The following is a 23,232-nucleotide window of genomic DNA, read 5'->3' as shown; positions in this document are numbered from 1 at the left end:
TAAGAAAACAAGTTCCAACTCATCTTAATACAGGGTATTGGATTGAATATTATTTGAGGGTTTTATTGGGGGTTATTATTTAAGTCTGTGTTTCCCAACAGAAGATAAAGGTTAGGAGGAAAAGAAACCTTAAAAAAAACATCACCCAACCAAACCAAACACAGCCCCCCCCCCCCCCCCCCCCCCCAAATACCACCCCCGAAACCAACTGCCAAAATCAGCTGATCCACAGTGATACATGTGCTCAGTTAAAAAGTGCTAGTTCTTGAATCAGTTGCTGGACTTAATTTTTAGTGTGTTCATTACTTTCACAGTACGCTTTCTTAAAAATAGAGGGAAAACTTAGTTTTTTACTTCTGTCAAACAAGTGTTACTTAATGAACTGCAGGGGAGCTATTGCTTAAGAAATGACCACTGTTTAAGTACTAGTATAGCTATAGCAGCAGAAAAGGTCTTCCTAGGAGTCAGTATGATTTGATTTACGAGATTGTACTGATGTATTAGCCAAGTACAATTTAATTCTGTAACCTTGGGCTTTATGTTATTTCATTGAGCAAATCTTCAGTAATACATCTGGTTTAAATATGATGCATTTTCGCTTTTTAAAAAACATTTTTTTGGGGGTTTTTTTTTTGTTTGGTTGGTTTTTTTAGGTGAAATTGATCCTAAAGAGAGGATAGCACGACAGAGGAAACTGTTACAAAAGAAACTTGGCTTAGATATGGGTGCTGCAATTGGGATGAATACTGAAGACCTGTTCAATGATGAAGATCTGGACTACTCTCCTTCTTCAGTTTCACTAGTAAACAAACAACCTGTAGGTAAAACCTCTGGCTGCAAGGAATAATACAATGGGTTTGCTTTATTTGTGCTTCTGCAGTTACAATCTTTATATTTTAAGTATGATGGTCAACATCTGGTATGGTATGCTTTGGTTTTCTGAATTCTTACACCCCATGGTTGAGTGGTAGTATTACTTGATGTCAGACTGTTACTCTTGAGTGTCAAGTGGAGGTTTGGGGAGAGCAGTGTGGGTTTGAGAATTTTTAAGGACCTTAATTGTAAGAAAGTTGACAATGACTTTTCTTTCAGACTCTTCAGGCTGCTGAGTTAATTGACTCGGAATTTCGAGCTGGTATGAGCAGTAGACAAAAGAATAAAGCCAAAAGAATGGCTAAGCTATTTGCAAAGCAAAGATCCAGAGATGCAGTGGAAGCTAATGAGAAGAGGTATAATAGCGAATTGGTTTGCTTTTATTTTGGTTAAATCACAATTCAGGCTTATCTGTTGAAAAACTTCTTACAGTCTTTGTGTCTTAATCTTTTACATGCTAACTGTGCTGATGGGGAAAAAGCTGTGCTTTTTCCCCAGTAGAGCTTTGTTAAGGACCTAGCTTCAGAGAGATCTTGAAATAATGGGTTGCTACTGTTAGTTTGTGGTTTGTCCCTGTTGTTAAATAGGGCTTGAGAATAATGCATGAAAAGGGGGGACTTAAGAAGATAATAACTAAAAATTAAATACAACATTCTGATGTATGCTGTGTTTCTCACTGTAGTTTATAGTGATGTTTTACCTACTGTGTTTATAGCAAGCAGTAAACAAAATTCTCTCCTTGATTTTACTGTGACTTTCTATGTTTCTTGGAAAAGGCTGAGAATAATTGCCAGTCTTGGACAGCATTCTGCTGTCTCCTACCAGTGGATTTTATTTTATTTTTTTAAATGCAGACTTACCTACTTTACATATTTCAGTGTTAAACCTCTTGGGTTTGTATTCTTGCCACATTCTATTGTATTTGAACACTTCAGCTGTAGAAGTAATTACTTCCCCATAAGCATACTTTCCCTTCATAAAGTTATACTTGTTCCTTCTTAGCAATGATAGCACTGATGGGGAACCAGAAGAAAAGAGAAGAAAAGTTGCAAATGTCGTCATCAACCAGCCTGCCACAGACTCAAAAGCATTGGTAGAAAATGCTCCAGAAGAGGTATGATGTATTGTTCTGCTGTTAGCAGGAATGATCAGGCAGTTTATCAGTGATGTAAACGAAAACTTATTTGTGTGCCTAAATTCTTTAGTCATTTTTACATTAAGAGAAATGGAGTAAAGAATGCCGTTGCCAGCTTACTTTTATATATAATGAAACAAATAAGCTTCAGACTGTGTATAATATTCATATTTAATCCATTGGTGGCAGTTTGTGACCCAAATGAACCTAAGCAGATGGATTACAGGTGTCAGACCTGGGAATTAAGCTGTAAAACTGCGCTAAACACTTAGATGATGGGATTACACTGAGCCATAAATAATTTGATCTAAATGTTCATGTACACTTTAAATAATCTTTGCCTTACTTTAATTTGGCTTAAGTTAGAATTAAGTTCTATCTTTAGTAGTTGAAGATTTAAATAATTACCTTAGTCTTAGAAAATCTTGCATTTGTTTCAATAGGCTGAAAAACTGAAAAATTGAGAGATGCTAAACCAGAGTGCAAATGGTACATGGAAGCTTATTTATCTTGTTCAGTCTGTATGCTACAAAAATAAGGGCTTTTCCCAGTAATGAAAATTCTTAGTAGTTAAATTTTCATTTGAGAAATGATGACTGGAAAATGAATTTGAGAGAGGAATGGTAACTTCAGGCTGAATAGCTGATGGTTGCTACCCCTTCAAATGCTGTGAGTGTGTGAAATTAACTCATGATAGTATCGATTTCCTTTCCACGGCCATACAGTTCCCTTGTAGGAATTTTTGGAATAGTGGATATGCTTCTGGTTTTCAAAAATGCAGAATGTGTTTTGAGATGGGTGGTGTTTATCATGGAATTAGTTGACACAATTCGGTTATGTAGTGTAATTTCAAACTGAGATCTGCCCATTATATTCTTTATAGGCAAAGTTCTTAAACTTACAGAATCACAGTGGAGCATAAGAAACTTTGCTTAATATTCTGTCTTAGCATGATTCCTAAAAGGAGGCTGAATTCAGAACATAAAAATTGTGTTAGAGAAGAAGTTACACTACTAAAAGAGAAACTTCATAAGCTTTTTAAAGATCTGGTGCCAATCAGCATAGCTTCTGAAGTGTGGAAGAGAGTTGTTAGGTTTTGAGGTTGGGTTTTTTTGGGTTTTTTTTTTTTCAGTTCTGTCCTGTAGTGAAGGAAAATACTTAATCTGTTGGAGGTCTTTGTCACCTTCACATATCTAAGTGTCCTATAATATAAGAAGTGCTTACCTGGTGCATTTCTCTTTTAATCTTATTTTTTTTATGATTTTTAGCCAAATGAATGGCCTCTGGAAAGCTTTTGTGAAGAAGTGTGCAATGATCTCTTTAACCCTTCTTGGGAGGTAAGATGTATATGCAGTATCTAAGGTATAACTGTAGATTAAAAAAAGGGCTTCAGAAGCACAAAAATTGTACATGTAGGACTTAAGAGCATTTTGTTAGATATCAAAAATTACATCGATAAATACAGATTACATAGCTGAGACAGATCTGCTTTTAGAGAACTTAGAGTTTTTAAAGACTCATTTAAAGTATAAATGAAAACAGATGTGTAATGTAGACTGGAGTGGACAGTGGGAGATATGGGAAAAGCAGTGATTATAAAGTGAGAATTCTGGAAGTATTGAAGTTCAAGCAAGATAAAAGCACATGAATCTGCGGTCAACAGATGAAGCAATTAAAAGAGGTTTAGATTCATCAGGAGTTTGAGGAATATTGTACAAGTGTTGCTGATGACAGCAACATGTTTGTCTAATGCTAAACAAGTAGAAAAAGTAGGTGAATCATTCCTTTTGTAACAGGGGGCAGGCTACAGATCATTAGTTGTTCTCTTCATTTATAGAAGAACTTTTAATTTTTTTTTCTAATAATAGTAAATACCAACTACAAAAACTATGTATTTGGTTGCCTAGGCAACTGATTTTCAAGATTCAAAACCTGTTCTGCTCAGCCTTCTATTTAGTCCTTATACTATTTTCTGCAAACCTTGATACCTGTTCCAAGCAAAAATAGAAGGTAGCTGCCTCTAGCTTCTCTTCCTTGAGCAGAAGATAGAAATAACAGTTGTCAACTAATTTCAGTTTTTAAATTAAAAAGTTGATCTTTTGAATGATCAAATGTTAACACTAGCTGTAACATACTCAGGTATATCTGTAGCAGAGTTTGAGTGATGGGCTCTGCCCACGTGGACCTAAAACTTGGAAACACAGAGGTAGGTCATATGCAGCCAGCCCAATTATTTTGGGCACAGAAAAAGGATAATTGTATTTGTTTGGCACGTCACTGCATCTGAGCTAATAATCCTCCCCTTATTTGAAATCCGGCTGTTTGCAGTTGAAGCCAAAGTCCACTTGTCTTCTGGAATGCAGATATATTTGCACAGCTTTCTTAGTAAATTTGATATGGAGCGCACACATCTTAATTAAGAAAGTAGATCAATCTAGAATCATTATTATGGTATGTTCCGGATGGAAACCAGGTTAAACTACCTCAAAATACATGTTTATAAAATTGCCCTCTGGCATCTTCTTGCAATGTCTTGAGGCAGTCTGAATGACTAATTCACATTGCTTGCCTCACTTACAGGCAGATGAAGTCAAGCAAGATGAATCCTACTACTGGTATTTCCGTAATTTGTCTTGCTGTTGTTTTGTGTTTGCAGAAGCTGAGAAGTTAAATAATGAACCGTTCCTCTTTTGACTTGTAAAATCTAGCTCATAAGCAGTCTTGGACCAAATAAGCAAATGATTGGTGTATTATGAGAAATTCAGACCTCAGACTAGGCTTTGTGACTTTTTTTTACTGGCTTATAGCTTTTACTAACAGCCACTGAGCAGTACATATGGGATGTATATGCTCGCATTTTATCTAAAATACTCTTAAGGAAGGACCCACCAACTACTGGGTTCTAGTTGTTATCATGAAATGACATACAGTAATTTCCTGCTAGCAGCAAGTATGCATGTGAAATGTCCTTAAAAAAAGAGTAAGTTCTGCTATAACCTATGTAAAGGCCTCTCATTGAAAACCCAGGCCAAAATTCTGCTTTTGCAACTTCTGTGTATCTATTGAGTGGGCTTTTCTTGAGGAGCCAATTACTAGTGCAGGTGTGCATCAAAAGTACCAGCAGCTGGTGCCTCTGTAGCACAGATCTTCTGGTCTCCTGCAATTTCTAAGACTTCTTAGTGTGTTCAGCTGTCCATGTGTGGTGGGAACACAAAAGTGGCTATAATTTGCTTTCTCATGTCACTTGTTCACTTCTAATATTTAGTCAAACAAGGCAGCTTTGTAAGCTGTGTGGGACAGTAATTCTGAGTTTGTTTGGCAGATCCCAGAATATTCAGTGGGGATCCAGACTCTCTTTAAGAAATATGAAGAGCTGTAGAGAAACAGAAATGTAACACATAATACAAAGAGAATACAGAGTATTTAAGAAATATAAGAGTATTGCTTTTCTTACAACCTTACTAAAAATACAGTACCTGCTAGTTGCTCTTTCTGAAAAATGTCTTATAGTGAGATAAAACTAAATGAAACCTCTTCATTGGTTACATTACTACAAATTACATTACCACCCAAGTCTTGGAAGGCAGACGCAGGGACTGTGAGAATGAAGACCTTAGGCCCACTGTAAGAGAGAATCTGGTTTGAGGCTGTCTTAAAAATCTGAACGTGCACAAGTCCATGGGACCTGATGAAATCCATCCACGGGTCCTGAAGAAGCTGGCGAATGAAGTTGCTAAGCAACTGGCCATCATATTTGAAAAATCATGGCAGTCAGATAAAGTTCCTGACGACTGGAAAAAGGGAAATATAACCCCCATTTTCAGGAAGGGGAAAATGGAAGACCTGGGGAATTACAGACCAGTCAGTCTCACCTCTGTGCCTGGCAAAATCTTGGAGCAGATTCTCCTGGAAGGCATGCTAAGGCACATGAAAAACAACAAGGTGCTTGGTGACAGCTAGCATGGCTTCACTAAGGGGAAATCCTGTCTGATCAATTTGGTGGCCTTCTATGATGGGGCTAAGGAACTGATGGACAGGGGTAAAGCAGTTGACAGTCCTCTACCTGGACTTGTGCAGAGCATTTGACACTGTCCCACATGACATCCTTGTCTCTAAATTGGAGAGACATCAATTTGATGGATGGACCACTCGGTGGATAAAGAACTGGCTGGATGGCCGCACACAAAGAGTTGTGGTCAATGGCTCAATGTCCGTCTGGAGACCGGTAATGAGTGGTGTCCCTCAGGGATCGGTGTTGGGACCGGTCTTGTTTAACATCTTCATCGCTGACATGGACAGTGGGATTGAGTGTGCCCTCAGCAAGTTTGCCAATGACACCAAGCTGTGGTGTTCAGTTGATTCGCTGGAGGGACCAGAGGGACCTTGACACGCTTGTGAGGTGGGCTGATGCCAACCTTATGAAGTTCAACCATGCCAAGTGCAAATTCCTACACCTGGGTTGGAGCAATCCCAGGCACAGCTACAGGTTGGGCAGAGAAGAGATTCAGAGCAGCCCTGCAGAGAAGGACTTAGGGGTGCTGGGCAATGAGGAACTTAACATGAGCGAGCCGTGTGCGCTTGCAGCCCAGAAAACCAACTGTATCCTGGGCTGCATCAAAAGGAGTGTAACCAGCAGGTCGAAGGAGGTGATCCTGCTCCTCTACTCTGCTCTCATGAGACCTCACTTGGAGTATTGTGTGCAGTTCTGGTGTCCTCAGCATAAAAAGGACATGGAACTGTTGGAATAAGTCCAGAGGAGGGCCACGAGGATGATCAGGGGACTGGAGCACCTCCCGTATGAAGATAGGCTGAGAAAGTTGGGGCTGTTCAGCCTGGAGAAGAGAAGGCTGCGTGGAGACCTCACAGCAGCCTTCCAGTATCTGAAAGGGGACCTGTAAGGATGCTGGGGAGGGACTGTTCATTAGGGACTGTAGTGATAGGACAAGGGGTAACGGATTGAAACTTAAACAGGGGAAGTTTAGATTGGATATAAGGAGGAAATTCTTTCCTGTTAGGGTGGTGAGGCACTGGAATGGGTTGCCCAGGGAAGCTGTGAATGCTCCATCCCTGGCAGTGTTCAAGGCCAGATTGGACAAAGCCTTGGGTGGGATGGTTTAGTGTGAGGTGTCCCTGCCCATGGCAGGAGGGGTTGGAACTAGATGATCTTAAGGTCCTTTCCAACCCTAACTATTCTATGATTCTAAATATGGTAACAATATCTTCTATGCTAGAAAACAGAAGCAATTCTTAATTGTTTCATCCACAGGCTGGGAGATAAATAGGAAAAAATGGGTTTGTTTTGGACAGATTAGAATTTAAGTATGAGTTGGTGTAATCTTGAAACATTTCTATGAAGACTGAAGTAGAAATGTTTCAGTTACCCAGTGTGGCTTTTATCTTTATTTTGTTCCTAAATATTTAAAATTTGGCTTTCGATTTCACTTTCTAGGTTCGACATGGTGCAGGTACTGGACTGAGAGAGATACTTAAAGCTCATGGTAAAAGTGGTGGTAAAATGGGAGATAGCTCTTTAGAAGAGGTAAGTTTCCAATCATGTAGACTTAATATGTTTACTTAAATGAAATTTAGAAAACAGGTTTCTTTAAAATACTCCAGCTCTGCAGGAGGTGGCTGATCAAGGAGAATATAAGCCATGAGATTTGTCTGCTCAAAACAATCTAGATGAAATCATTGTATCCACTGTATCTTTTTGAAAGGCCTGTTCAAAAAACAATATTATTGTATGAACTGCCATTAAGTTGCAGACTGTGTGTAAAGTTACTAAACACTAGCTTCCATACTAGAAAATACTGGTTTGGAGCACACCCTTACCATGACTGAAAGTTGATCATGTCACTCTTGTGAAGTGTCTCAGGCCATCTAATTCTATCCACTTAACTAGTAAGGTGACTCATATCAATCTGCTTGCTTAGTTATTATGAGAAAAGTTATTTAACCAGCCTATTTAAAAGGAAAACTCTTTTTCAAAATATCCCAACAGTAACAGCTCACTTATTAATAGTGAATCTCATCTGGATTCATACTGACTTCTCTGCTGTAAAAGCAGCTTGGAGAGCTTGTGGTTTAGAGAGTGTTAAAGAATGAGGAGATGTATTTATCAGATGTAAATCAAGCTACCTCAGCATTCTATATATATAGGTAAAGCAAAAGCTAGTATCTCTCCTTGCTTCCACATGGAGTGGTAGTTTTTACATAGAGATTGTAGGGTAATAACACATGCTACAATGGTAAGATACTTTAAGCATTTTCTTACCTATTTACGGAAAGAGTATGTGTACTCCAGGCTAGCTTCAAAGGCTGCTGTGCATGCTGTATGCAGGCTGTAATTCTTTGACATGTATGGGAACATGAAATCCATGATATGATTAAAGTTTTGTTTATTAAAGCGATAGCTTTCAAAGGAACTGGTGGTCTAGTAGGTGAACAGTGGAGATGAGAAAGATAATGCCTGAGCAGTTGCTTCTATGGGCTTTTACTCTGAGATGCAGAGTTACAGAACTATTGGGTCTCTTAACAGATGCCAGACAAGCTTGGTCTAAATTGTTTGTTAAATCTGGAGGAGACATGGCTGAAAAGCAAGTTCCTTTTGCTGGGTCTTCCACATCATTGTACTGCTTCATAGTTCATGTTTATTTGTAAATTTTCTTCAAGCATATTAATTTACTTGCCTTGGATGTATTGACATTAGTCAGTATGGATTAGCTGAATGACTCTTACCTTTGAGTGCTGTGTATGTTAAATACTAAATAAAATTATCTGTCTACCTTACAAGGTTCTCTCTAGGCTTTTGATAAAGCTGCCTTGTGGTTTTTGTTTTGTTTTGTTTTTTAAATAAGATGTTTGTAATAAGCCTGGTGAGCTTAATTAGTGCTATTTTGCTTTGACTATCTGTGCGAGATGGCTATACTTAGTCAACTTAAACATGCTGCCACATCTCTTACAAATTTTGGCTAAAGCAAGCATATCAGCAATCCTTTATGAGTAAACACAGTCAAGGTATTCAATTTCTCTCTTTTTACAGATGGTTCAGCAGCATCAGGAATGGCTGGAAGACCTGGTTATTAGACTCCTTTGTGTGTTTGCATTAGACAGATTTGGAGACTTTGTTTCAGATGAAGTAAGTTGTCTCTGAGTGAACAGGTAGATCAGCAGGTTTCTGGGAGACAATACTGCAGCAGGTCAGCTATGCTTTGTACAGTGCTGCTACTTGTAACTGCTCACGGATGCTTATTACAAAGTAGCCGAGAGATCTCACCTTGTCTGTATAGCATTTTGGTCACCTGACTCTACTCTTACTGGTTTCTCAGTCAGGTTTCATACAGAAGTAACTGTTTTATGATTTACTTTATCCTAGGTGGTAGCACCAGTACGTGAGACTTGTGCTCAAACTTTGGGAGTAGTATTGAAACATATGAATGAGACTGGAGTTCACAAAACTGTGGATGTTCTGCTGAAGCTGCTAACACAAGAACAATGGGAAGTGAGACATGGTGGTCTCCTAGGAATTAAGTATGCTTTGGCAGTACGTCAGGTAATAACCCTCGCGACACATTGCAGAGAGCTTTGGAACAAAAAAGCTCTCCTTGAAGTAGAGGATGTGGCTGAACAGTACATAGATATGATAAAGCAAGCTTGCTTGTACTGCAGTCTCATATAAGATGTGTGACTGCATTTTTATATCCATGCTGCAGAAATCTTCATGTATATAGCAAAAACTTGTCTCATTTTGGTGATTATTTCATGTGTGAGGTTAAAACGGCTACAAAGTTTTAGTGTGTTCATGATACCATTTCGCAAACACTGAGCTTTGTTTATATACAAACAGAGTCAGGTTACAGTTCATTCAAACTTATAACCTAGGTTTTAAGATATGAATGGTAACTTAAAATATTTAGATTGTCATCTTGGACCTGTAGCTTCTGTTTTATGCAACAAATGGATTTATTCCCACACTTAGAGTACATCTTAATTGTTAGGGGTGTTACATGCTTTCAAGTTCAAAAAAGCTTTTGATCTTTTTGGCAGGACTTGATCAGCACTTTATTGCCTAAAGTGCTGCCTGCAATAATTGAAGGTCTCCAAGATCTGGATGACGATGTCCGAGCTGTTGCTGCAGCATCTTTAGTACCAGTAGTGGAAAGCCTGGTCCAGCTTCAGTCTCAGAAGGTGACTGAATTGTTTTCTATCAGTTCTGATGGAAAAGTTCGCTTTTGGTCTGAATGAAGAAAATAATGCTTAGAAACAACACTTTTTTTAAGATGACCTCCTCTGCTTATTTGTGTAGGTGCCTTTTATTCTTAATACCTTGTGGGATGCACTTCTGGAGTTAGATGACTTGACAGCTTCCACAAACAGTATCATGATCCTTCTTTCTTCCCTCCTGACTTATCCTCAGGTCCGCAAATGCAGGTAACTTTTTCATTAGTATTGCTTCAGTATTTTGGGTTTGACTGTCCAGTTATTTTCAAATTGGAATAATCAAAGTTGCTTTCAAATTGCATGCTAAGGAGATGCTTGATATAAATCAGCTTTGGAATTTTGCTCTTGCTTTTCCTTAAAGTGAAGGAGAGCACTTCTATTTTCATTACATCAGTAAAAGGCAACAAAATAATTAAAAGGTACTAGACATTGTTTATATATGATGTAGTTTTTCTTCCTCTCTCCATTCACCTTGATTATTTTAGTAAAGGATATCAGCTCCACTCATAGTGATCCTGCCCACAGACTGTGTTTGTCTGCTTCTTGTTGACAGACTCCAAACTGTATACTTTAAAGCACATTCATGTATCTGTAGGACTTTGTTATTTGAACAGTTCTAAAGGAGCTACAAACATGAAAATTCACATCAATAGGACAACCAGTAATTCTGTTACTGGTTGAAGATAATGCCTAGTTCATATCTGTTTGGGACTCTGTCAAATTAGAGGAATTGCGTGTTGGTATGTTAACAGTTTTCATAATCCACATGGTAAGCTCACAGCATCTGCACTTAAAGGTGTATACTTTATACATCTTACCTTTATCATTCTGTGTGATTGTCACTGCTCAAGCTGGTTTTTGCCCAAATACAAAATTAAGAATGAAGTTGACAGTAATGCCATCTTTAATTCAACATGTCCTGCTTGCATTAATTGAGATGCAAGCTCCTGCAGAAAAGATCCAAGCTGGGGTTTAATTATTTCTAAAATCAGAACAAAACCAAAGCCCCCATTTTTTGCCTGAATACTTTAACAAAGCCCAAAGTATAATCTGGGAAGCAACATGGTAAAAATACATTCTTGAACTTTAAAGATAAAATTAACTTGGCTCTGTATGTTTTTTTTGTTTTTTTCCCCTCTCATGGCTTCCACATCTCCACTTCATGTACTAGTATTCAGCAGTCACTCACAGTTTTGGTCCCACGTGTGTGGCCATTCTTGCATCATACTATATCTTCTGTGCGAAAAGCAGCCCTGGAGACATTATTCACACTGCTGTCCACCCAAGACCAGGTAAGAATTTAGTGTTACTGGGGGTTTACAGTGATATATATTAGAATCTGCTTAATCATGTGATCATATGATATCCTTGTTTCAGAGCTCTTCAACATGGCTGACTCCTATTCTGCAAGACATGTTGAGGCACATATTTCAGTTTTGTATCTTAGAAAGCAATCAAGAAATTCTGGATCTTATTCACAAGGTATTTGCATGACTTATGACCTTCCTGTATATTGCTAATGTATCCTGCTCTTTCATGTCCTCTGCACTTCTGTACAGATAAAGAATAGTGTGTTCATGTTAATTATTTTGTAGTTAGCCTATGTAATGTTTTAGTGTATAGTGAAGGAGGATAGAATCATTGAATGGCTAGGGCTGGATGGAAAGGACCTTAAGGTCATCTCGTTCCAACCTCCCTTCCATGGGCAGGGACATCTCAAACTAACAACATTGCCCAAGGTTCTGTCCAACCTGGCTTCAAGGGATGCAGCATTCACCACTTCGTTGGGCAGCCTGTTCCAGTGCCTCACCACTCTCACAGTAAAGAACTTCTTCCTTATATATAACCTGAACTTCCCCTCTTTTAGCTTGAGCCTGTTACCCCTTGTCCGGTCATTACAGTCCCTGATGAACAGTCCCTCTCCAGCACCCTTGTAGGCCCCCTTCAGATATTGGAAGGCTGCTATGAGGTCTTCGAGCAGCCTTCTCTTGTATGGTTCCTACAGTTTATCAGCATATATATGATCTTATGTAGACCCATACAAATTTGTTATGATATCCACTATCGTTCTTTCCCAAGGTATGGCTGGAACTGTTAAACAAGGCATCTGTACAGTATGTGGTTGCAGCTGCTTGTCCATGGATGGGAGCCTGGCTCTGTTTAATGATGCAGCCATCTCATTTGCCCATTGACTTAAACATGTTGCTAGAAGTAAAAACCAGATCAAAAGTAAGTGAAATGTGACCTCTAACTATACTGGGGAAGGCAGGAAATGGATTAGCTGTATATAAAGGTGCTCTAAAGGTGTTAGAGGGGAGTGGTGGTGCCTTTTTACAACTCTAAATGTAGCCTATCTTGCAAGCCTCGAGTCTGTAGAGCGAAATGGTTCTTGTCAGGTTATCCATGAAAACTCAAAGTTCTATCATGCAGCATGCTCCCTGTGAATCCTTTAGTCGTTCCATATAACCATCATGGTTTCAAACCCATCTGTTTGCAGGACTGAGTTAAGTGTGAAAGCATTGTGTTACTTCTGAAAACATGCTGAAAAAGTTTTCCTTTTTCCCCTATGTGGACTCAGTTTATCAGCCAAATGTTAGTGTTAGTTTTAATATTATCTTGAAGGAACCATATCATGCATTTAATAAAACAACAGAAACTACTAGTGGAGAAGTGATTTACAGTGGTCAACTACTTTATGTCAAGTCTGTTATCCCAGAAATGTTCTGGCTTAGTCCAACTTCTGCAGGGAATGTTATGGAATATGAATTCATCTTTTCTATCACAAACAGATTTTACTTCCAGTCTCTCCCAAATTTATTCCATAGGAAAAGGCAGGTGCTAAACTGCGTCAAGGTCAAACCCAGAATAAGGAGGTGATTCAGGAATATATTGCTGGGGCAGACAGCATCGCAGAAGATCCAGCAACCAGGGATTATGTTGTCATGCGAGCTCGGATGATGGCAGCAAAGTCAGTTTACTGGAAATCTTAAAATATTTTAAAACAATTTATCTTTTTGGTTCTGTGGTGCTTTTGCTATAATTATGTAGACATTTTTGGCATCTTCATTTTGAATCATTAATTGCAGGGTAATTGTAACACTGAGGTGACTGTTCTTTCTCTTTTTGTCAGGTTGCTGGGAGCACTTTGTTGCTGTATTTGTGACCCAGGTGTAAACACTGTTACTCAAGAAATAAAGCCAGCTGAATCATTAGCTCAGCTACTGCTCTTCCACTTGAATTCTAAGTCTGCCTTGCAGAGGATTAGTGTTGCATTAGTAATCTGTGAGTGGGCAGCCTTGCAAAAGGTAGGATGTTTCTGCAGCAAAATTAAATTTTACTCACTATCTCAATGCACAGCTTGTTGGCTGCTACTTAGCTTGAAATGAAATTTCAGTTGATAAGCTATAATCGTACTTACACATCTAAATACTAAAATCTTGATTGTAGGCAATGGGGGAATTCATTACTCGGTAGCTAAACACCAACTGTTGGAACTATGAATCAGTAAATATGCTCACATTTCTTCTACAAATATGTCTATTCTCAAGAAGCATGTTATTTAAGGTCAAGGCTTCCTTTTAACATGACTGTCTTCCCTGTTTTCACTGTCTCTCCTTTTCTAGTGGCAGACTGAAGGTTTTGTTAGAAAGTTTTCATATCTGGATTACAAATATTAATGGTCCCTCTGGAAACTGGATTTTTTTTTTTTTTTCCTAGATAGATTGCCCTTTTTAATGCCCAAAACTGAACAACAGAATTTGTGATTACTCAGAAATAAAAATGACATCTTTTCCTGTTATAGGAATGTAGAACTGTGGCTGCTTGTGTGCAACCTCGCTTACTTGGGGTCCTTTCTGAACATCTCTATTATGATGAAATTGCCGTTCCTTTTACGCGAATGCAGAACGAATGTAAACAGCTCATCTCATTGTTAGCCGATTCACACATTGACATTGGAAACAGAGTAAACTGCAGTGTATTTACAATAGATCAAGCTAATGAGCTGGTAAGTAGAGGCATGCCTGCCCTTCCTTCAGATCTGTTCCTGTCTTGAAATACATCTTCAGCATAATTATTACACAGATGGCAACTTTCAGAAATAATGTAGTGACTTAACACATCCTTTGACATGAAATATGTAATGGATACTTACCACTTCCTCCATGGTGTTAGAGATATGCCAAAAACTGAGTACAGTGCAGGTAGATACTAGAGAAGAAACTGACAGTGTTCTGATCCTGGGTTTTAGATTCACTTACTGAAATCTACACAGAAGAAAAAGCAGGCTGGAACTCCTTCAAAAAATGCGGTCAAAAGACTAGTAAATGAACTGTGTAAATTCTAGACCTCCCCACCGACACCCAAGCATGTGGTTTAATGTGGGGGGGGGGTTGTTTGTTTGTTTTTATTTTTTCTTTTTCCTGGCTGTTCAATTGTTTTGTCTTTTTTTAATCTGAAAACATCAGTGTTAGATGTGCTAATGAAAGGTAGCTCTTGACATTAGAAGCTCTGTAAACAAAAATAGATCCGATAATGTTGGGGCAACAAATAAAAACGTTTTTCTTCAAACCAGAAACTGGCCTCTTAAGCAGAGAGAAAGATGGGTACAGACAGATGAGGCAGGATGTAAATGAATAGCTTGTGGATTTGAGAGCCTGCGAAATAAAAGGGGTGGGAGAGGTGTGTGGATGTAGGAGGAATGAAGGAGCGCTGATAGATGTAGTGCATCTTGGGGAGGGGGATGAGGAGGATTAGGATCCTGGATGTGTTCATGTATGCAACTTGGATGCTAAGAATAAGGGAAGGTGTAAGTTTGTACAGTTATGGCTATGATGACATGACTATAGCATGATAGATCTTGAAATTCTCAGATGATAGTATTTATGTATAACATGCAGTAGTTTAACTTGGAAATCTCAATGTACCTCTAAAGTTATAGACAATTGTGTATATGGGCTGAGGGGATGTTGGCAGCCAGTCTGATTGTGACTGCCATCTACAATGAATAAATTTCCAAGGTAAGGCCAGACAGAATAATGTGAGCTCATAGTCTGTGAAGTACAGGAGTCTTCATGTACCTCAAGTATTTACTCTGAAGTCTAGTGATAGGGCTGCTTGACCAATGCATGGGTATTTTTCAAGAGATCTCCATTCTGGATTAGAAGACTTATTCCACAGCCATAGGAAATAGCAAATAGTTATCTTCTGCACTCTTTCAGCTCTTCAAGTTTTCTTGCAATATGAACACCAAACCTACTCTGCATTGTAGTATGGGTCTTCATGCATTAGATGGAAAAACTCTGTGCTCTTCCTTGCTATGATTTTTGCATCCTTTGGTTATTCCAGTCATCAAGCTCATGTGGAGTAGAACTTGAGATAGCTATAGGGTGAAGCAGTACAAGTCCTGTCGTTGAAAGACCTGACCTGAACATTTAAAAGTAAAAGGCAAAAAACAACAAGAAAACCCCTTCAGACCAACCCTCTCAACAGCTGCTGTCATCTTTCCTGTACTTAGAGGCCTAACCATCCTATCAGTAGAATAAGTTTAGCATTTCCATGATTCCATGTTGCTTTTAACTTGTTTCCTGTGAAAGATTTGAGTAACAGTAGTCAGCCAGTAGTCAGAGGGTACGGCAAGTCCTGCAATTACTGGGTTTTGCTGTGTTTTTCCTTACATTTTTATTAAAGTTTCTCTTTCCTCAAAATAAAATGAGCATAGAAACAACTTTTTCACACATGGGCCCTTGCACATCCTTTCTGGCCTTATGGAGCCATAGCATATTCTACTTTGCTTATCTGTCATGTGCTTATGTGTTGCCAGAATATCTGGATATATCTGGCAGAAATAGGACAATCTAAATTCGGAGGAGAACATCTCTTTTAGCTTTCAGAATCTAGACTCAAAATGTTCATAATATGCCTGATTCCCGCCCCCCCCCCCCCCCCCCCCCCCGAGCTGCAGTCAAAAATTCCAGAAACTACTTTTTGCAGCATTTCCTGATATCTGTTGGAAAAATAGAAATTATAATATCTGGTAAAGTGACTCATGTTCTGTCAAGAAAACCATGGTTTTCAGAGGATATCCCTGTTTACAATAAGTGAAATGGATTTGTAAGTTTTTTCTTCCTTTTTACTAGGTTACTTCTGTTTTCAATGAAGCGACATCATCCTTTACTTTGAATCCTAAAATTCTACAGCAGTTGGATAGTAAACGGCAACAAGTCCAAATGACTGTTACAGAAACAAATCAAGAATGGCAAGTGATGCATCTGCGAGTCCATACATTTGCTGCATGTGCAGTTGTGAACTTGCAGCAGCTTCCAGAAAAACTAAATCCTGTTATAAAGCCCTTAATGGAAGCTATCAAAAAAGAGGAGAATACACTTGTACAAAACTATGTGGCTTCGTGTATAGCAAAGTTACTTCAGCAGTGCACAACAAGATCTCCTTGTCCCAACTCAAAGATTATAAAAAATCTCTGCAACTCCCTCTGTGTGGATCCACATCTGACCCCTCTAGCAGCATGCCCTGCACAACCTCAGAGTGGCAGTTACGAAAACTCAAAAGGTATGATACTTAAGATTGCCAGGATTCCTAAAGATGCTTGTGCTTTTCTCTGAACTGTTAAAATGGGTATTTGAGTGCATCTTGTTTTCGGTGTTTTTGAAATGCCAGCAACTGAGTCTTTTTTAGTAATTTTTTAGTAATTATTTCATTTAGGTATCCTAAACTACACACTGTGTGCAACTAATGATGTGTATGGTTTTCAGAAAAATTATGTTAAAAACCACCTTCATCCCAGATTTCAGTTACTTGCTGTTATTATCCACTTATGATTACATTTCATTTACATACATTATGAAGCTTTTCATTGAAATTGAATAAGTATAGAAATTAGAGTAGCCTGTTAGAAAAAAAACCCTGACGTATTACATTCCATGGGCTAATACTAAGATAACAAAAGATGAGTACAGTCTTTGAAATTAACGAATAATTCTGTGCACCCTGTTCCTGCTGTTCCTTGCTGAAAACATACAGATTGAATGAACAATAGTAAGACCTTAATACTGTCAAAGATTCAAACCTGCTTTAAGGTTTGACAATTATACATAGTACTTTTTTGTAAAGTCAGAGTAGGGTAATATCCATGTCTGATTGAAAATTAAGCTCATTAGCATAAATGGAAACATCAACACATCCAAAGATATTGATGGCATGTTCTCTTGTATCATGGTAGAAGTTGTAAACTGTTTGTAAAGGACACAGAAGATAAGGGTTTTTTTAAACTTTAGAATGTAACGTGTTGTCTTACACAAAAAAATTGTGCAAACTTTTTATATTTCACTGCAGTTTTGTTACCTGTTTTTCCTGCTAAGTAATTTGTGTAGCAATTTACACACTTCGGTTTTGATGCCGAGGCTGTAAATATGCTCTGAAAAGAGTAACTCTGTACTTGAATTCTCCATGAGATCTGCAGATGGCTTGTAGCTAGCTATCATTTCTGCCTATGTTTTAAACTGCATCTTAAATTGTCAGCTCTTCTTTGTCTTCCTTCAGGGCCCAACTCTGATAAAGATGGAATGCATCATACAGTTACTAAGCACAAGGGCATAATTACACTGTACAGACATCAAAAAGCTGCTTTTGCCATCACAAGTCGGCGAGGTCCTACTCCAAAAGCTCCAAAAGCCCCAGTTGTAGATCTCCCTCCTGGCAGTAGTGGAAGCATTCCTACAGAACTTGATGAGGTAAAGTTCAACAGCTTGTGTTTGCAACTTCCATATCTACACACACACACACACACCCTCACATTACTTTTGAATTCACTGGAGTTGACATCATTATAATAGGGATGTCCAGGACTTATTCATGAGAGAAAAGAGTTGACATAAAGTTTCGATGCAAGCAGCATATGTTTGTTGATAATGATATTTTAAATCTTCAGTGTGTCATTCAGAATGTTAGTAACTCCTGAAATATTTCATGTTTAGTATAATTTATTAATATCTCAGTACAAATCCATGCAAATGGATTTCCCCAAACTGCTGTGTCCTTGCCCATGTTAGTGCTGATCATCTTGATGCACAATAAGTGCTCTGAAGCATTAAGAAAACAGACTGGTTTTAGGATGTATGTATGTGTGACTTCCACACTTGATATGCTAAATTTTTTGTTACTGTTTCATCATATACAACATCAGCATGTTTTAATAAGATGCTAGTCAGGACTGTGATTCCTCAGCAGTGTTGTGAAGTTTCTTCCTAATTGTTGAAGTGATTTTTATCCATTCTATTTTCTGAAGAGGGTGGGAGAAAGAGAAAGGGCTTAACAAAACATTTCTTTTGGGAAGTCTTGCTAGTGTGTTACTGTTTGTGGTGTCCCTATATTGGCAATATCTGAGGTTGTGAAACTGGAACCAGTTGGAAAACCTCCTGCTGAAATGGGCCTGTGTCAGCAAAAGCCTAATCCCAAAATTTACAGGATTTAAATAATCTGCTACAAAAGACATTTTTTTTGTCTGTTTGGTTTTACCTATATAAAGAATAAAGTAAATAACTTGCAAAGAAAAAAATGGACCAGCAAATGTGTTGTAAACAGCTATAAACACAGTCAGAATAGAATGCCTATGTAACAATGGGAGCCTGTTTGAAAGTAATTGCTATTCCTAAATCTGTCCTTCCTGTTTTTTAAATTGTTTAATTCTAGGCTCAGAAACCTTATGTTGTACAGAGAAGGGGAGCTGAATTTGCCTTATCTACTATAGCTAAACATTTTGGTGCTGAAATGGCAACGGGATTGCCACATCTCTGGGATGCTATGGTTGGTTCATTAAGGAACAACATTCACATAAATAATTTTGGTAATTACACTTCTGATTTAAGCTGGGGGAGGGCTGGTAGGCTGGGGGCAGTGTGTCAGTCTTGAACTGAACACCTTTTCTGTTTTTAACAGACCGAAAGTCTTTACTGGAAAAAGGAGATGCTCCTGCCCAGGAGCTAGTAAATTCTTTGCAGGTTTTTGAAACAACAGCAGCTGCAATGGATACTCAGCTACATCCTCTGGTAATTATATTGCAAAGCAGCCTTTTTGTAGAAAGCAGTTAAGTCTGTTCATTGCCACTGTTTTAAATCTTTGTTTTGTAAGGCTTCTTTTTAGATGTTTTTCTTAATTTTGCGTAAGTAGTGTTCTTATTCATTTGATAGCCTGCCTGTATCCTAGTCTTGATGAACTGAAGACGTATCCTTCTGTCCTCAGCAGTTCAGCTGTTATGTTCTAAAGCTGTTTTTGCCTGTGTTCTGTAGGATGTTAAATTCTGTATTTATTTGTGTAGGGTTGTAGAATAAGTCCACACATAAATAAATCGAGCACCTACCAACAACTTAGCCTTGGCCTACCTTCTTCAGATGGTCAGATGCCCAAACAAGATTGTGTCTGAAGTCTGAGTTAGGATAATACTTACGCTGTTTTGTTACATTGAAACCAACATCTTGACTCTGCTTTATTCTAATTCCAGATTTCCTAAACCTGAGGAACAGAGTGATAATATGGTGCCTTCTCTTTGTTAGTGAAGTACAGATAAAAATGCTGTTAAGCTGCATTATGTGGCTGACTGAAGCAGGTTGACTTCTAATACACTGACATGTAGTTTGTGTGGCCAGAGTAGGGGGAGAAATGGTAGTAATAAAACTGCACAATTTACTCCCTGACTACTGTGGAACAGGCTGAAGGTTGTCAGAAAGGCTCCCTGTGCAGGGAGTGAAAAAGTTATGGGAAACTTCAGTTTACCCCCAAGGAGACTGGATCTCCGGGGTTTTTAAAATAATTTATTTTTACACACCACTCAATGTAAAAGACTTACCATCTTGCATGCAGTAGTGAGCTTTGAGCTGCCTATTACTACTCAAGAGAGAGATTGTGGAGTTAGGAGAGTTTTGTGAAAGTATCAGTAAAATAGTGGTTAAAAAAATAGAAAATTAGAAAGAAACAGAGCAAGAGGGACATCATTATGCCTGCATCTGAACACGATTTTCAGTATTAGCTTATCTGCAGTACTATATTTCAGAATAAATATAGTAGCAGTGGAAGAGGCATAAAAGGAGGGCAACAGGGTAATAAAAATACATGGACTCTTATGGAAGGAGTAAGTAGACCAGAACTCTGGAAAGGATATGATGGGAAAGGATGGGTGTAAGGAATGGATGTAGTGTTCCAACCAGATGGAGAAGATTCATGTGGAACATATGGAATTGTTTGTTATCTATTTAAATACTGAAGTGATTTTGAGTGAATTTAGCATATGAAATGGAAAGGTTTTTCTAATACATCTATGTACTTTATACGTATACTTATATATGGTCTGTAGTTAATGTGTAGGTTGTTTTTGGGGCTGCTAATACTGTATACATATTTAAAAAGAAAAAACTTCCATGGGAAGTAAAAGAGGGTGGAATTGGCTCATCAAAGCTAATATTTAAGGACTTCAATGTTAGGAAAAACCTGACCATCTCTTTAAGATATCAGACATAAAAATGTGTTTGTGCTGATGAAAAAGACATGTACATACGCACATGCTTCCTTAGCAAGATGGGAATTTCTTTCTGGGTGTCTTTCTTGTCACACAGAGTTAATAGACTCCCAACACAGAGCTCATCTCCCTAAATGTAAATTGGAGGAGGCCAGGATGAATTTGCAAGCTGGAAATTTTTAAATCTGTGTATCTGTATTTAAGAAATGACTTTTTTTTTTTTTTTATGAAGCTCTGAGTACTTAGTACTGTATTTTTCCAGTGTAAAACAGATCCTTAATTACCAAGGACTTCCTTAATTTTCATTTCGTCTAAAACCCTAAATATTTTGTTACCCAGAATTTTAACTGTATTGGGGAGTAATACTTGTTCAAAGTTCAGTTGTCATCTTCTAGAAGAATTTTTCAGTTCTAAACAATTAAACCTTGTGAAGGAGCCATTTCAGGCATTCTTTGGGAGGCAGCAGAGACTGTAAGACTGTTTAATTGAAAATTACTCAGTAATTTCTTTATAATTCATATTAATCTTTTCTCCACCCTTGTCTTCTGTTCAGTTAATACAGCACTTGACTCATCTTTATATGTGCCTTCAACATCCCAGCACTGCAGTGAGACACATGGCTGCTCGTTGTGTAGGTGTTATGAGCAAAATAGCTACCATGGAAACAATGAATATCTTTCTAGAGAAAGTTCTGCCATGGTTGGGAGCAATAGATGACAACACCAAACAAGAAGGTGCAATTGAAGCACTTGCATGTATCCTTGTATGAGCATTCAAAAATGTGGAAACTTTCTTTGCAGTTGCTTAATTTGGGGGAACAAAAACTGCCTGAACAAATGGGAGGAGGAATTAAATCATAAACTATGTTCCTCGTGTAAGCAAGAAATAGAAGAAGCTTTCCTTTCTATTGCCTTTATTTTAATGAAGTTTTGGTGGAGATAATTCAGTTCCTCAAACCATGGAATTCATTGGGCCAAGTCTGGGTGGATGAGACTTCTCTCTCTCCTCTCTACCCCATTGCTTTGTTAGTAGAAATCTTGTTCATATAATGTATTAATGACTTTTACCTGTTGAATGGGAAATTGCCAGGTATATATTCATGTCAGACAATCCTGAACCGGTGAAAATTTATTTCCTTAATAACTGATCCAGGTGTAATGGAGCAGCTGGATGTTGGTATAGTTCCATACATTGTTCTTCTAGTGGTTCCAGTTCTGGGTAGAATGAGTGATCAGACAAACAGTGTACGTTTTATGGCTACTCAGTGCTTTGCAACACTAATTAGACTAATGCCTCTTGAGGTAAGCTGAAGTTGTAAGTGTATTGAGTATGTGAACTGTCCTCTGTCCACTGTTTCACCAGCCAAAAAGTCCAAGCTTCTGGCTTACTAAATGCCGAGCAAGTAGCTTTTTATAGATGTTGAGTCTATATCAGATATATGAAGATGTCCTTTATAATGTAAAATGAGTAAAATTGGACCCTTTGTTAGCAATTTTCTAAATAAATGTTGAAGTAAAACTTCTCTTTATAAGAAACTGTGTACATGAAGTTTAAGTGTATACTCATTTATCTTCTATGTAATGCTGCTTTTGCTAGTTTTATCTCAAAAGTCTCACAAGTTACATGTGTGCTCACTATGTATGCTTGGTGTTGTGTATGTGGTCAAGTCCCACTCTGGGGACTAGAAGACTTCCAAGTAACTTATTTTCACCACCAGATGGTAATAGAAGACAGTTCAGAATTCGTTTGCATGTTTCTAATGAGGAGAAAAAAATATTGTTGGTTTAATGGGTTCAGTATCTTATCGCAATTTTAAATTTAGTATAATAACCTTAGAATCTGATAACTAGCAGTCTGCATTAAATGGAGCACTTACTTTCTGTATGCTTACACTGAAATGTCAAAAAAGTGAAAAGCAAGCAAAGTAGAAATTTAATTTCTGGCATGCTGCTGTTTATTCCAGTACTGTTCACACCAGTGCTCTTCATATGCATCTGGATACAGACTTATGGGATACATATAACTTAGGTTATTAGATATTTTTTTTAAGCTATTTTAATAGAATTTAGTGAGCATTTCTTAGAAATGTAGAATACTTGTTTTATTAATTGCATACATGTGCATGATCAGTTCATGTTTCTTTCCCATAGTCACTCAAGAACTCCCTTAAGTCTTCACTTTCCAGTTAAGGAAGTTCAGTATTAGATATTGAAATTTATTTAATGTGCAGTCTGTGAGTGAAATAGGCTAATAATGACTGAAAATACCAGTACTGTTGTGGAACAGTGTTTTGAATGCCAGCAATTTTAAATGTTAGGCCAAACAAGGAATATAATTTGGTAACTGTAGAGGGGTTGGAGTCACCTCAGTGGAAAGAGTAGGGGGGGGTGGACTGACAGGGACTGGGGAAATATGTTTTATGAGACAATACTTTCTGAAGGTATCCTTTTTTGAGGTTGAAATAACGTTATTACCAAGT

The 23,232-nt window shown here is 38.0% G+C and overlaps 1 protein-coding gene across 1 annotated transcript in view; it reads left to right on the top strand.

The window, feature by feature from the left end:
* Positions 1–23,232, top strand: part of BTAF1 (B-TFIID TATA-box binding protein associated factor 1) — a 44,708-nt gene that overhangs the window by 12,252 nt on the left and 9,224 nt on the right. The window contains exons 5-25 of the mRNA XM_065671952.1: positions 654–817; positions 1,093–1,229; positions 1,876–1,987; positions 3,277–3,345; positions 7,458–7,547; positions 9,051–9,146; positions 9,384–9,560; positions 10,055–10,195; positions 10,314–10,438; positions 11,400–11,520; positions 11,606–11,710; positions 12,308–12,457; positions 13,054–13,196; positions 13,359–13,533; positions 14,031–14,234; positions 16,366–16,795; positions 17,786–17,976; positions 18,935–19,088; positions 19,181–19,290; positions 21,307–21,508; positions 21,906–22,054. Of these exons, the coding sequence (XP_065528024.1) occupies positions 654–817; positions 1,093–1,229; positions 1,876–1,987; positions 3,277–3,345; positions 7,458–7,547; positions 9,051–9,146; positions 9,384–9,560; positions 10,055–10,195; positions 10,314–10,438; positions 11,400–11,520; positions 11,606–11,710; positions 12,308–12,457; positions 13,054–13,196; positions 13,359–13,533; positions 14,031–14,234; positions 16,366–16,795; positions 17,786–17,976; positions 18,935–19,088; positions 19,181–19,290; positions 21,307–21,508; positions 21,906–22,054 (3,245 nt within the window). The remainder of the gene's footprint in view (positions 1–653; positions 818–1,092; positions 1,230–1,875; positions 1,988–3,276; positions 3,346–7,457; positions 7,548–9,050; positions 9,147–9,383; positions 9,561–10,054; positions 10,196–10,313; positions 10,439–11,399; positions 11,521–11,605; positions 11,711–12,307; positions 12,458–13,053; positions 13,197–13,358; positions 13,534–14,030; positions 14,235–16,365; positions 16,796–17,785; positions 17,977–18,934; positions 19,089–19,180; positions 19,291–21,306; positions 21,509–21,905; positions 22,055–23,232) is intronic.

Source organism: Lathamus discolor, chromosome 3, assembly GCF_037157495.1.
Source record: "Lathamus discolor isolate bLatDis1 chromosome 3, bLatDis1.hap1, whole genome shotgun sequence".
Lineage (NCBI taxonomy): Eukaryota > Metazoa > Chordata > Aves > Psittaciformes > Psittacidae > Lathamus > Lathamus discolor.
The sequence above is the reverse complement of the archived record's forward strand: the minus strand, read 5'-3'. Positions and strand labels throughout refer to the sequence as shown.